The sequence below is a fragment of the Hypanus sabinus genome, chromosome 1 (assembly GCF_030144855.1).
Source record: "Hypanus sabinus isolate sHypSab1 chromosome 1, sHypSab1.hap1, whole genome shotgun sequence".
NCBI classification, from domain to species: Eukaryota; Metazoa; Chordata; class Chondrichthyes; order Myliobatiformes; family Dasyatidae; genus Hypanus; species Hypanus sabinus.
This window is the reverse complement of record NC_082706.1, coordinates 33580309-33594730: the sequence shown is the minus strand read 5'-3', so window position 1 is coordinate 33594730 and position 14422 is coordinate 33580309. Positions and strand designations below refer to the sequence as shown.

The following is a 14422-nucleotide window of genomic DNA, read 5'->3' as shown; positions in this document are numbered from 1 at the left end:
TCCCAAACAACTGGATGAATAATTCAGGACATTGACCTTAATGGATGCTTGGAAAAGAAGGTTTTTATACGTAGTGTATTCAGTGTTTGTGATTGGTATCCTTCATAAATACAGAAATGGAAAGAAGTTGTACTCAGGCCATAATTTTGTTGAAAATGGAAGCAGTTTCAATCTTCTAAACTAAGCAATCAATATTGAAAAATTAAATTCCTTATTTCCAGAATGACCTCAACCATCAGGCTCTGGAACCAAAAGGGATAACTTCACTTGCCCCATCATTGAAATGTTCCCACAACACATGGACTCACTTTTAAGGACCCTTCATATCATGGAATCGATACCTATTGTTTATTTATTATTATTTCTTTCTTTTTGTATTTGCACTGTTTGTGTCTTTTGTGCACTGGTTGAATGCCCAAATTGGCGAGGTCTTTCATTGATTTTGTTATTCTATCTTGGATTTATTGAGTATGCCTGCAGGAAATTGAATCTCCGGGTTTTATATGGTGACTTACATGTACTTTGATAATACATTTACTTTGAACTTTGAGCCTTAAAGAACCTTTCAACATCAAAATCTGACGTTGAAAGTCCTGAGGCATCTGTACCTTCTATCTTAAAGTTGTACTTGCCTTGCAGTTGACATCTCCATCCTGAGAAATGGGTTGTAAATATCTGCTGTATCTAGACCCTCAATTTTGTATTCTTTGGTTGCTCTTGCCCTCCAACACTTCAGAGAAAGCAATCCAAGCTTTTCCAACCTTTTCTTCTAGCTATTGTTCAAACTAAGAATTTCTATGGGGATGCTTTAGATTGTTGTTTGATCTGCGGCAGGAATATAAAATTATCCTCTTGCAGGGTGGTAGTATTTTCATTTCTTTTGTTTATGTGAGCTAACAAAGGTATGGGACTAAGAACATCCTCAGAGAATTTTATAGACATGACCGCATTCTTTTCACTATTGTGCTTATTGATAATGGAAGATATTCAATTTTGGAGAAAAATATTCAGGTACCTTTGCAGGTTGTAGTGATTTTTTTTCAGAAGGATGAACAACAGTCAAGCATATATTTGAGGTGCTACTGCCTGCACTGTGCATTTTTTCCTTTCTAAAACTGAATTAAACAGCTTTTTATACAAAGTGGCTTAATAAACAGATTAATGATATGTAAATAGAAATTGAAGCTGTGTCTAGTCTTTAGTGCAGCCTTTCTCAACCCTTTCACCCTGGAGGGACCCTTGAAATAGCTTTCAGGTCTTAGGAAACCCCTGCGTAAAAAAAATTACTATAACTACACCTCACGACACGTTAGCATGATCAGTAAGTTGTACATATAATAATCCAAATCTAATTGTCAATACGAGGAAATCTGTAGATACTGGAAATTTCTTGCAAAAATGCCATCCCCTTCTCACAATTCCTCCGTCTCTGCTGCATCTACTCTCAGGATGAGGCTTTTCATTCCAGGACGAAGGAGGTGTCTTCCTTTTTTAAACAAAGGGGCTTCCCTTCATCCACCATCAACTCTACTCTCAAACGCATCTCTCCCATTTCATGCACATCTGCTCTCACCCCATCCTCCCACCACCCCACTCGGAATAGGGTTCCCCTTGTCCTCACCTACCAACCCACCAGCCTCCGGGTCCAACATATAATTCTCCGTAACTTCCGCCACCTCTAAAGGGATCCCACCACCAAGCACATCTTTGCCTCCCCCCTTTCTGTTTTCTGCAGGGATGGCTCCCTACACGACTCCCTTGTCCATTCGTCCCCCACGTCCCTTCCCATCAATCTCCTTCCTGGCATCTTATCCTTGTAAGCGGAACAAGTGCTATACCTGCCCTTACACTTCCTCCCTCCCCACCATTCAGAACCCCAGGCAGTCCAGGTGATGCGATACTTCACCTGTGAGTTGGCTTTGTCTGGTATACTGCGACTGGTGCTCCTGGTGCGGCCTTTTATATATTGGTGAGACCCGACGCAGACTGAGAGACCGTTTTGCTGAACACCTACTCTCTGTCCGCCAGAGAAAGCAGGATCTTCCAGTGGCCACACACTTTAATTCCACGTCCCATTCCCATTCTGATATGTCTATCCATTGCCTCTCTGCTGTCAAGATGAAGCCACAGACAGATTGGAGGAACAACACCTTCTATACCGTCTGGGTAGCTTCCAACCTGATGGCATGAACATTGACTTCTCTAACTTCCGTTAATGCCCCCCTCCCCTTCTTACCCCATCCCTGATTTATTTATTCCCCCTCCCCCTTTTTTCTCTACCTGCCCATCACACTTTGCCTGTTCTCCATCTCTCTTGCGCTCCCCTCTCCCTTTCTTTCTCCCTATGCTTCCTGTCCCATGATTCTTTCCCTTCTCCAGCTCTGTATCCCTTTTGCCAATCACCTTTCCAACTCTCGGCTTCACCCCACCCCCTCCAGTCTTCTCCTATCATTTCGGATTTCCCCCTCCCCCTCCTACTTTAAAATCTCTTACTATCTTTTCTTTTCATTAGTCCTGATGAAGGGTCTCGAACTGAAACGTCGACAGTGCTTCTTCTTATAAATGTTGCCAGGCCTGCTGCGTTCCACCAGCATTTTGTGTCAAAACTCTTTTGAGTAGAAAATGAATTTTTAGCCAACTGTTCATGAAAAAATAGGTAGTTAAGCTCAGCTTACCTTTCTTGAAATTAATCTTTCTTTTTGTAAATTTTAAAAACTCATAAGGCAAGCTTAATAAATTTCTGTTAATTATCTGACTTAAGCCAAAATAGGGTTTAATTTTCTGAAGGTAGGCTTGGTAGATTTAATTTAAACAAAGGTTGTAAATTGATTTTAATTAAAGCTCATCACCCTGGATAGAGAAGCTGTAGTTTTTCAGTTTATTACACAAAACCTCTTCAGTATCATGTGACATGTCATCAATATTTTGATTTGTCATACTGCTTGAGAGTGAAACCTTTTCAATTTCTTGTCCTAACATTTTACCCACTGTAAATTTTACACGTGGCATTACTGTATTAGGTTCTCACCAACTGTGTGTCTTTTCCTTTTCTGGGAAATAAGTTCTGCTACTAAATAACTTGTTTCCTGAGTCTTTTTACTGACTGTGACTTTACAAACAAAAGCTTTACTCTGTTTTCAGATTCCAATAGCTGTTTTAAAACAATCAGCATTTTTAATGTGTCATATGGCTATGGTTTGTAGTTGTGTCTTATCATTTTTGTGGGAGCCATTGCTGTCTTGCTAAATTGTTTGCCACAGACTAGTGTCACGTGTCCAGCAACAATGAATATATAATTGAGTCAAGTTTTATAAACAAACATAAACCTTTATTAAACTCTGCTCAACAACAGTGAAAAGTATTCAAACAACTAATTTAACCAGAAGTTAACTGCTAAACAGCAACTCTGGAACAGTTCTTAAAGTGGTAAATTTGAACAAGTTTTAAAGTGGTAAATGTGAAAACAGTTTTAAAGGGGTAAATTCGAAAGTCCAAGTGATTTATGCAGTCAATTAGGAGAGACTTTCCTGAAGTAAAGAATTCCTCAACGACATGACGTTACTGCTGATCCCAGCCAAAATATGCCTTGTCCGAAGGATTCACGATGAAGGAAATAAAACGGTTTAAAGAAACTGACCTTTTTATTCTGGAGGATAGACACTGCACCAAACCTTCCTGTTCTTGCAGAGGTTATCTCAAATGCAGGCCACTATTTTTGAACAAAGATTCAATAAGGTCGATCCTTCATAAAACCACTGAATGATACCAACTTTACTCGATCTTTTGGGTTCCCATACTTCAGTAAAGTCTTCACTTTCCAATACTTAGATTTTAAAACAGGTAGCGATTGGTGAAACTGCTGGCACAATGATTCTGTACCTTACAATAGAAAGTAAAACTCCACTTTAAAATGAAACTACATCATGAGACAAATACACAGCATAATGGAGTAACTGACAAATTAAACAACGAATCAACTGCGTAACAACAGGGGCTTCCTGTTATATACCTGTTGATAACATGTAATCACATGACCTCACTGGCAGGATAATTACATCACCAGACCATTGCATCATGCTCACAAGATATTCAATTATATCATGTCATAAGATATTCAAGTACATCATGCTCATAAGACAGTCACAAAATACCTGCGAGGTATGTAACACTAAGCACAATGGAATAGGACAACTTGGATCATCAGTACATGCAAAACTCATTGATAAGTAGCTTTCATTGTAAATACGGACTTCTGTTTTGTCCATTGCTGCACTAGTGCAGCGAAATTATTCAGAAGATTGTAATGCTTTATCATTATTCTTATCAGAATCTAAATAAGAAAACCACTAAAAATAGCCTACACAATCCACCTTTTGCAACATTTACAAAAGCAACAAGGCAGCAGGCCAGCAGCTGAGTCACAGTGTGTAAAAATTCCTTCTTTAGAATGAAAATTTCACTCCAATTTTCCACTATAGTTCGCTCCCATAAGTCAGTTGGCGGCTCGCAATGGGAAGGTGAGGAGAAACTTGGGAGGGAGAGGCAGAAGTCACAGCCCAATTTGGACAGGTCTATTCAATGCCTGAAAAACGCACTTCACGTTCCTCATCAGCCTACCATCCTCCCCTCAGTGCAATACAGTGCTCACTAATTATCAATGGCCTTTCCTATCTCGTGTCAAAAACTGAGAATGGACTCAGCCAATTAAACACGGCCCTACTGTGCACAGCCATACTGGGCTGAGAGACCTCTAATGAGATGGCTAATGTGGCTGCTCGGTCACTAGCAGTGCTAGCATCACGCATTACAAGAAGTTCAAAAAATAATGTTTATTTTTTTAAGTCACGATCTTTTGCAAACCCTGGTTGAGAAACCTTGCTTTAGTGTGTAACCCCTTGGGTCGCCTCAGGCTCGCTCAGCTCGTTCTCGTCTAGGGGGAGCAGCCTTCGGCCCCGCCAAACTGGGTAATCAGCTGGTGTGGATGCTGTGTGATGTCCCCGCCTCGCCCAAAAACAGACAGTACACCATATGCGATTAAATGAGTACAATTTATAAAGGTTACTATAACTAAGTGATTAATAACGATACAGTATATATGAAGAGAAAATTAAAGAAAAGGCGCCAAACTTATCAAAGTCCAAACCACTTCATGCACAGCCGTTGGAGCTCAATTTCTGAAGTCTTCTGGCCACCATTCGCTCCCCTCCGAACTCCTCGACTCGCAGCTCAGGACCCTCTGAACTCCTCGACTCTCCAAACAGCTCAGGACCCTCCGAGTGGTCAACCAAACACATCTAGCTTCATTCCCCCCCCCCCCCCCCCCCGTCCTCGGAGAATCTCCCGGCCTCGGACCCCCCTTTGGGGTCCGATCCTCGCCCAGCTTAGAGCATTGTGTCCTCTCTCTCGACCCTCTCGCGCCAATCTGCCCAAAAGCCCGTCAACAAAAGCTTACAGACTCAGAAGAAAGAACATTAATCCCCATTTGGTTTACCAAGGAATACCATTCTCGTTATCAGTAAATTAGCATTCCTGCTAGTTAACAAAAAGAAGAAACCCTCTTTACACTCTCCCTCCACCAAATAAAAGTCATGTCCTCATGACTACTAAATAACTCGCCACCTTTCCTGCCAACACACCGTAACCCAAGCACAAACAGTGACATCTCCTCCCCACACAGTAACCCTCACGCCCTGTTTTTCAGGCGCTACTTAGGCCAACTATCTGGGAGTTCCCTAACCCTTCTGAGACCTCCGTACCCCCTCACCTAAACCCTTCAGGCTTGGACACAACTGGGGATACCTTGGGCCCACTACCAACTCCTCTCTCAACCTCTCACTCATGCCCCACACTGCACACAGCTAACCCTTCCCGCTACACCTGACTCAATGGGAGAAGGGCCAAAGGTCTCTTCCTCAATCGAGGGAAAGTCAGCAAAAGGCAGCATGTACCACACATCCAGCACATCATCCATCGAATCTGTATTCTTCCTCATTCCTGTGATCGGTAGCTGCTGTTTGATCTTCTCCAAATCGAAACACGTGGCCTGCACTGCTCCTGCAGTCTCTTCAGCCTCCTGTTCAGTATTCACTGCACTTCTCTCCAGCTTTTTCTTCCTCATGACTTCTTCCAGATAAACTTTCAGGTTTTGCACTTCATTTGAACTGTCGATGGTCACCTTCAGGTTCCCTTCAAGCCTCCGCTTCTCTCTTCTGAGATTTGTCTGTAATTTCTTCACCTCCGCAAACTCCCCTCTCCGGGTTCTCAGTTTGCTATTACCCTCAGTCAGACAACTTTCTTCATTCTCTCCAACTTGTAAGTCTTCCGAATGGTTCCAGATCACTTTCTCCAGTCTCTCCGTCTTCATTTCAAACTTGATTCCGTAGAGACAGTCTCTCACGAGCTGCGACCTTCGCCAGCCCTGGCACGTGTCCCGAAAACACTTTAACTCGGTAGTTCTCAGCTGCTCCTGCAACGACCTCACTTCATATTCTCCTGAGGCAAATCCAAATACCAATAGATCATCCACATACACCAAAACTCCAAACGCCTCCACATCCCCTATGGTCTTCCACCTGCCCCGCAGGAAGGTTGCAAGGGCTCCAGATATGCCCTGTGGCATCTTTTCGGACCCGAAGACTCCTAGGGAATTTATAACGGCCGTCTTCTCCTTGTCGGCCCCAATCAACGGGATCTGGCAACATCCACTCCCCAGATCCAGCACCTTAAACCATTTCGCACCACTCAGACAGGCTATCGCCTCTCTGGCCCTCAGGGACGTATTCTGGTCACTGACAGTGCGTCTCTTCAACGCAATACAATCCACACACACTACGTCTTCCATGGCTTCAGGGGCCAGTCGCTGCAACCTCTCTCTCTCCGAGGTGTCTTCAGCGGTCAACTCCCCTCCCTCGTGGTATTTCGCAGCGTCCACTAAGAGGGTCTCACCCTCAGATACTTCCCCCAGGCCGTACCACCACTGGCTCTTGTTTGAATTCGGTATCGGCCCAATGCTGCTACACACGTCCACACAAGCAGCTCGAAACTCTGGGTGCGTCGCCAATGCCTCCAAACAACGCTCACCCGCCTCCTCCGGGCAGGCTCCCAAGCGCACCAGCAGGATATTGGTTCTCTCTAGAACAGAAACGCTGCCCGTCTCAACAGTGTCCAGACACATCAGCATTAATGATTCCTGAACCTCAGTCTCCTCCACATTTGCCTCCAAGAACTCCATTTTCACTGACCAACAACCGTCGTCTGGATAATCACCGGCACTGGTACCCCAAATCTCCAGTGTCCTCAATGTCGTCAAGGGTAAATGCTTCCAATAACGGTTATGAAACAAACTGTACAGCAACTTAACCGGCGCCCCGGTGCCGAGGATGGCTTTAACTTGACTTCCATCCATCCGTAACAACACCTGTGCGCATGGCCCCTCTAAGCCTTCAGGAATAGGGTCTGTTCCTTTCGGGAGTTCCTTGGTACATTGCTGGGAATGTGCTCCCCCAGAGACCCCAAGCCGTTCCCCCACTGGGCCTCCTCTAAGTTTCCCGACACCTCTCGAATCAACGGAACAACTGGTCCCCTTGACAGATCCCCTTGGCACCACAAGCAATTTATCTGCCCCCCTAGGTAAAAAGAGATACCCTAAAAACTTCCCACCAATCTCCTGCCACGGATATGATAAGCCCCCCAGCTGCGGCATTTGACTTCCAGTCGAACCACACGCATTTTCCCACACTTTCCCAGAACTGGCAGCGGTCACTTCGAGGTAATTGCGCCCGACAGTTCTAACAAAGTCACCAGCCCGCCTACTCAAACTTTCAACCCGACCCTGTCGCTTTCCCTCAGCCAAGCACTGCCACTCACCCAACAACTGAGGGGTCCGGTCCGCCCACGCCTCCGCTCCTTTAGGGCTGGACATTATTCCAATAACCGGGCGGAGCCCACCACTGCTGAAACATCCCAACCTGTCACTCCTCACTCTCCAAACAGCACGGACAACCCATGGTCCCACCACCATTTCGTCAGCACTAGTTGGAACTCGAACAACGACCTCCAGGCTACCAACAGCAGCCACCCCACCCAACACACACGCAGCGATAACCAGCAATCACACACCCACAAAGGCACACCAGCTCTTCGCCGCAGACACAATTTAAAGAGGGTGATCACACAGCTTCCACAGAAATCAACCCCGGACGAGCACCCCACAATGTAACCCCCTGGGTCGCCTCAGGCTCGCTCAGCTCGTTCTCGTCTAGGGGGAGCAGCCTTCGGCCCCGCCAAACTGGGTAATCAGCTGGTGTGGATGCTGTGTGATGTCCCCGCCTCGCCCAAAAACAGACAGTACACCATAAGCGATTAAATGAGTACAATTTATAAAGGTTACTATAACTAAGTGATTAATAACGATACAGTATATATGAAGAGAAAATTAAAGAAAAGGCGCCAAACTTATCAAAGTCCAAACCACTTCGTGCACAACCGTTGGAGCTCAATTACTGAAGTCTTCTGGCCACCATTCGATCCCCTCCGAACTCCTCGACTCACAGCTCAGGACCCTCCGAACTCCTCGACTCTCCAAACAGCTCAGGACCCTCCGAGTGGTCAACCAAGCACATCTAGCTTCATCCCCCCCCCTCCTCGGAGAATCTCCCGGCCTCGGACCCCCCCTTTGGGGTCCGATCCTCGCCCAGCTTAGAGCATTGCGTCCTCTTTCTCGACCCCCTCGCGCCGATCTGCCCAAAAGCCCGTCAACAAAAGCTTACAGACTCAGAAGAAAGAACATTAATCCCCATTTGGTTTACAAAGGAATACCATTCTCGTTATCAGTAAATTAGCATTCCTGCTAGTTAACAAAAAGAAGAAACCCTCTTTACAAGCGTTACAGAGGAATGGATCACTCACTTAAATACTTGAAAGCAATAGGTACAAATGGTCCTGCTACAACAATCAGCTGAATCCAATGATTCAAGTGTTGCATATTTCTTATCTACAAGATTGGATGATTGTACCCTGACTTCTTTTCCTGAGAAGCCGGTGATGTATCTGTTTCTGTAATCCTATTGGGTAGGAAAATGTTGGTGATTATACATCCAGTTCAGGATGGGGTTTATCTTGGAGGTGATTATATTCATATGGTTTGCGCTTCCCGCCATTACAGACATTTACACTACATACTGCATCTGCAAAGCAAGCACCATTATGAAGGACCCCACACACCCCTCATACAAACTTTTCTCCTGCCTGCCATCTGGGAAAAGGCACCGAAGCATTTAGGCTCTCATGACCAGACATGACCAGTTTCTTCCCCCAAGCCATCAGACTCATCAATATCCAGAATCTGGACTGACACCGACTTACTGCCCTCTAATGTGCCTATCATCTTATTTATTACTTATTGTAATTTATTGTAATTGTTTATTGTTTTGTGTACTTTATGCAGTCCTGGGCAGGTCTGTAGTCTAGTGTAGTTTTTTTTGTGTGTTGTTTTTACATAGTTCAGTGTAGTTTTTGTTCTTCATGTAGCACCATGGTCCTGAAAAACATTGTCTCGTTTTTACTGTGTACTGTACCAGTAGTTATGGTTGAAATGATAATAAAAAGTGACTTGACTTGACTTCTTTCTGGGTGGTGGGTGTTACAATGAAGCAACTTGAAGGGGGTCTTTTATTTAGCAGTGATGGAGCAATTCATTATCAAGTTCATTGCAGTGACCTTAATGTGTTGTACTACTTGTCCATTTGTAAGTACCACCTGTACAGTGGCATGCAAAAGTTTGGGTACCCCTGGTCAAAATTTCTGTTACTGTGAATAGTTAAGTGACTAGAAGATGAATTGATCTCCAAAAGTCATAAAGTTAAAGATGAAACATTCTTTTCAACATTTTAAGCAAGATTAGTGTATTATTTTTGTTTTGTACAATTTTAGAGTGGGGGAAAAGGGAAAGGAGCACCATGCAGAAGTTTGGGTTGAGCTGTCAGAAAACTTTTACCAAGGTCTCAGACCTTAATTAGCTTGCTAGGGCTATGGCTTGTTCACAGTCATCATTAGGAAAGGCCAGGTGATTCAAATTTCAAAGCTTTATAAATACCCTGACTACAACAATCAGCAGCCATGGGCTCCTCTAAGCAGCTGCCTAGCACTCTGAAAATTAAAATAGATGATGCCCACAAAGCAGGAGGAGGATATAAGAAGATAGTAAAGAGTTTTCAGGTAGCTGTTTCCTCAGTTCGTAATGTAATCAAGAAATGGCAGCTAACAGGAGCGGTGGAGGTCAAGTTGAGGTCTGGAAGACCAAGAAAACTTTCTGAGAGAACTGCTCATAGGATTGCTAGAAAGGCAAATCAGAACCCCCGTTTGACTGCAAAAGACCTTCAGGAAGATTTAGCAGACTCTGGAGTGGTGGTGCACTGTTCTACTGTGCAGCGACACCTGCACAAATATGACTTTCATGGAAGAGTCAACTGGGGTGATATACTGTATCCGGTGCTCCCGATGTGGCCATTTATACATTGGGGAGACCGGCCTCAGACTGGGCGACTGTTTCGCCAAACACCAGCGCTCAGTCCTCCAGCAGTGGCGGGATCTCCCTGTGGCTACACACTTCAATTCCACAGACCACTCCCACTCCGACATGTCTGTCCTTTGCCGCCTCTACCGTCAAGATGAGGCCGCGCGCAGGTCGATGGAGCAATACCTTATCTCCCATCTGGGTAGCCTCCTACCTGCCGGCATGAACATCCAATTCACAGACCACGGTTGATACCCCTGCCTCCCCCTTACTCCCATCCCTAGCTATTATTTCAGTCTGGTTGTCTGTCTCCCCACAGCCCTACCTTTCTTTCTCTTTTATTTCCCATAATTCTCCACCTTCCCCCAGCCCATTTCCCTCCAACCTATCACTTCCTAGCTCTCTACTTCATCCCTCCCCCCACTTCTTATCCCCCCTTGACCATCCCATGTTACTTCACTTCTGATGAAGGGTTTCGGCCCGAAACGTCGTCACTACCTCCTCCCATAGATGCTGCCTGGCCTGCTGAGTTCTGCCGGCATTTTGTGTTTTTACTCTTTTTATCTTCAGCTTTTTACAGATGTGTGATGTCTACTTCCAGAATTTGCTGGTATTTAATTGAATTCATTCTTCCCTCTACCAGTGAAATGTTCCCCCTGCCACTGACTGCAACACTACCCCAAAGCATGATCGATCCACCCCCATGCTTAACAGTTGGAGAGGTGTTCTTTTCATGAAATTCTGCACATACCTTTGCTCATTGCAACCAAAAAGTTCTATTTTTGCTTCATCAGTCCATAGGACTTGCTTCCAAAATGCATCAGGCTTGTTTAGATGTTCCTTTGCAAACTTCAGACACTGAATTTTGTGGTGAGGATGCAGGAAAGGTTTTCTTCTGATGACTCTTCCATGAAGGTCATATTTGTGTAGGTGTCACTGCACAGTAGAACAAAAATAATACACTAATCTTGCTTAAAATGTTGAAAAGAATGTTTTATCCTTAACTTTATGACTTTTGGAGATCAATTCATCTTCTAGTCACTTAACCATTCCCAGTAGCAGAAATTTTGACCAGGGGTGCCCAAGCTTTTGCATGCCACCATATGTATTTATTATATTCCAAGCTTGAATGACCTTAATGATGAAGAATCTTTCAAGTATTGGGAGACAGGCCAGTTTCTGTCCAGATCTGATTTTGGGCATGGTGGTGATATGGTACTGTTCATAACTAAAAGGAAGATGATTACAATTTCTCTTGTTAAAGGGAATCATTGTCTGCTCTTTTAGGGCATAGATTTCATTTTCTTATTGTTAACATAAGCAGAATGTACTCTGAATCTTGACATAAGTAGGTTTGAATACTGTATTGTGGGTAGGATTATGAATGGATCTGAACACTGAACTTGTCAAGCTGTTGCTCTAAACTTGACCTTGTGTTAGAAGGAGAGTCATCAATAAAGAAGCTGAAGATTGGTCTGATAAATTTTGAAAATATTGTATGTAATCTGTAATAACAAACACAACCATTGTGGGAAATTCTGTCTTAAATTCTATTAGTAGACTATATAATGTGCCCCAGTTTATCTTCAGACAACATTAAATGATATAAATCTATGACTGAAATTCTACCAGTTGAAGCTGATAGGAATAATTCAGACACCCCTTTTTTGTTCACCCTGTTTCAATTGATTAATCGTGATATATTTTAAACCAGTTGCATGTAGTGCATTGGGAGGGGCATCTTCTGTATTTCAATATTCCTTGTAGAAAGGTGAAGTCAGGAATTGTTCATCCCTTTTTTTCATTTAATATTGTTTGTTTATTTAAAATTTAATAAATTGGCCCAATTGGAAAAGCCTGAAATTCTACTAATATATTGTTTACAAAGTTGAGGAAACAATGTTACAGCATGTTATTTATACAAGTTAATAAACTGAAAGACATTAAAAGTCTCTTGAATTAGTACAATACTTGTTTATTGGAGAAGTAAAGGTACATTTACAGGAACAGAATAATTATTGTTATGAAGAATTGGTTTCAAAAAGAAAGTTGGACAAATTTATTTCCTAAAATTGTGTGTTGTTTGTATCCTTATTTCATTGGATGTAGTTTATTATTGTAAAATCTACAGAGATATAGTGAAAAGCTTGTCTTCTATATTATTCAGGCAGGTCAAATCATTATACAGTGCATTGAGGTAGAACAAGTAAAACAATAACAGAATGCAGAATAATGTGTAACAACTACAGAGAAAGTGCAATGCATGTAAACAAAGTGAATTTCTGTTAAAAATTCTGAATAATTTTTGTTGAAGTTGGTCAATTGAAACAAAGAATTATCAATCACTGAGTTCACAGTCTTTTCTGAGCAAAATTGCTGAATATGATTGTCACAATGCATTCACTTATTGTGCTACCCTTTTGCAAGAAAAGTAATCAAAAATCCTCTAGCTCTCAAATTAATTGACTGTCTTTTTGTATTATTGTTGTACTTTCAAGTAAAAAACACTTTTGTTTTGAAACAGAGGACGACACTGTCTAATGCACTGCACTTTGTACCCGTCTATGGTGGTCCTGCGTGTCCGTGCTTTACATTCAAATAGATTATATCCCAGAGTTCAAGAACTTGGGAGGACTCATCTCCTCCACTGCAATCTACCTCACAGATGTACCTCTGTCGTACCTATCTGCAACTTCCACCTGTCGGGTCAATGGCTTGAAGAATGTAAAAGATCATCCCATAAGCATATTAACAAACCAAGTTTTGAAAGACCAGGTTCACTTTCGCAAACAACTGAAAAGGATGTGGTGAAAAAATCCTGGAAACACAAAGTCATAAATGACCTGAAACATTACTACAATGGATTCAGATTACTTTGGATTGACATAAAGATAGCGACAAGGATACTGTCAAGATTACTGTATGGATTCCAGATCAGCCGTAGAGAGAGGCGAAGGGTATGTAATCTCATCTACGAGCCATTTCTTAAAAGTAATTGAGTTGTAATTGAATTTTATTTGAAATGTTAAGGAGGTGGAGCAATACTTTGTTTTAATTCTCCATGTTTTTCCCCTCCTGCTATGAAGCAGCAATTCCCGATCTGTGTTTTGTGGTTGTTCACATACTGCAGGTACATACTCTGTATACATAAGCTGCCAGTAGTGCATCCTGTTCTATTTCCCACCTTTTATACTATTTGTGAAATCTCTTCAAATGTTATACCAGGGATTGATAATCTTTAGTTTCCATAATCTGATTTTTTTTAGATTATTACTGACTTCCAATTAAAAAAATTGTTGTTTGAATAAATCATTATGGTTAGTCATTTAAAAGTAGGGTTTTATACTTTAGGTCTGCAGTATAATGCTACAAAATAAAAATTTAATCCTGAGTAAATTACATTTGCAACCAACACTGAGTCAAATAATCTTGCAATGATGAAACCTGACCCAGCAAAACCTTTTAATCTTGACAAAAATTTCAAGTCAGAGTGTGTGTGATTATGTCATTCTTTTTGTACTGTTGAAGAAGATGGTCATTAAATCACAATACTGAACATACAGATTAGTTAATATATTTACTTGTCCACAGCCCTCATTAAAACTACCTTCACTTGCCTCACTGATTTCCAGATCTCTGTCCCATTCTGGTGTTTGTCATGGTCTTGCCCCTGATTTCCTCTTGCAAAAATACGATAGCGTCCTTGATTTTAAAAAACCCTCTCCCCATTGTGGTCAATGTTCCCTCTACTCCATCCCAAATGCTGGGCAATCAGCCCCCACTCCTTTCTACTTACTTACGCTGCTTTATTGCTGTTTCTGTAACAATTTTGTTTTACCGGTCAGGGTTGTTAGCCCTGAGCTGAACCCCCGAGGACAGGTGTACCATTTGACCTGTTTGGCATGAGTT

At 42.6% G+C, this 14422-nt stretch overlaps 1 protein-coding gene across 2 annotated transcripts in view; it reads left to right on the top strand.

Annotated features, from left to right (window-relative positions):
* The window catches only part of letm2 (leucine zipper-EF-hand containing transmembrane protein 2), a 50438-nt gene that overhangs the window by 10924 nt on the left and 25092 nt on the right, over window positions 1-14422 (top strand). For both annotated transcript variants that reach the window (XM_059966382.1, XM_059966388.1), the window contains one exon: window positions 13038-13470. In XM_059966382.1, the coding sequence (XP_059822365.1) occupies window positions 13038-13470 (433 nt within the window). The remainder of the gene's footprint in view (window positions 1-13037; window positions 13471-14422) is intronic.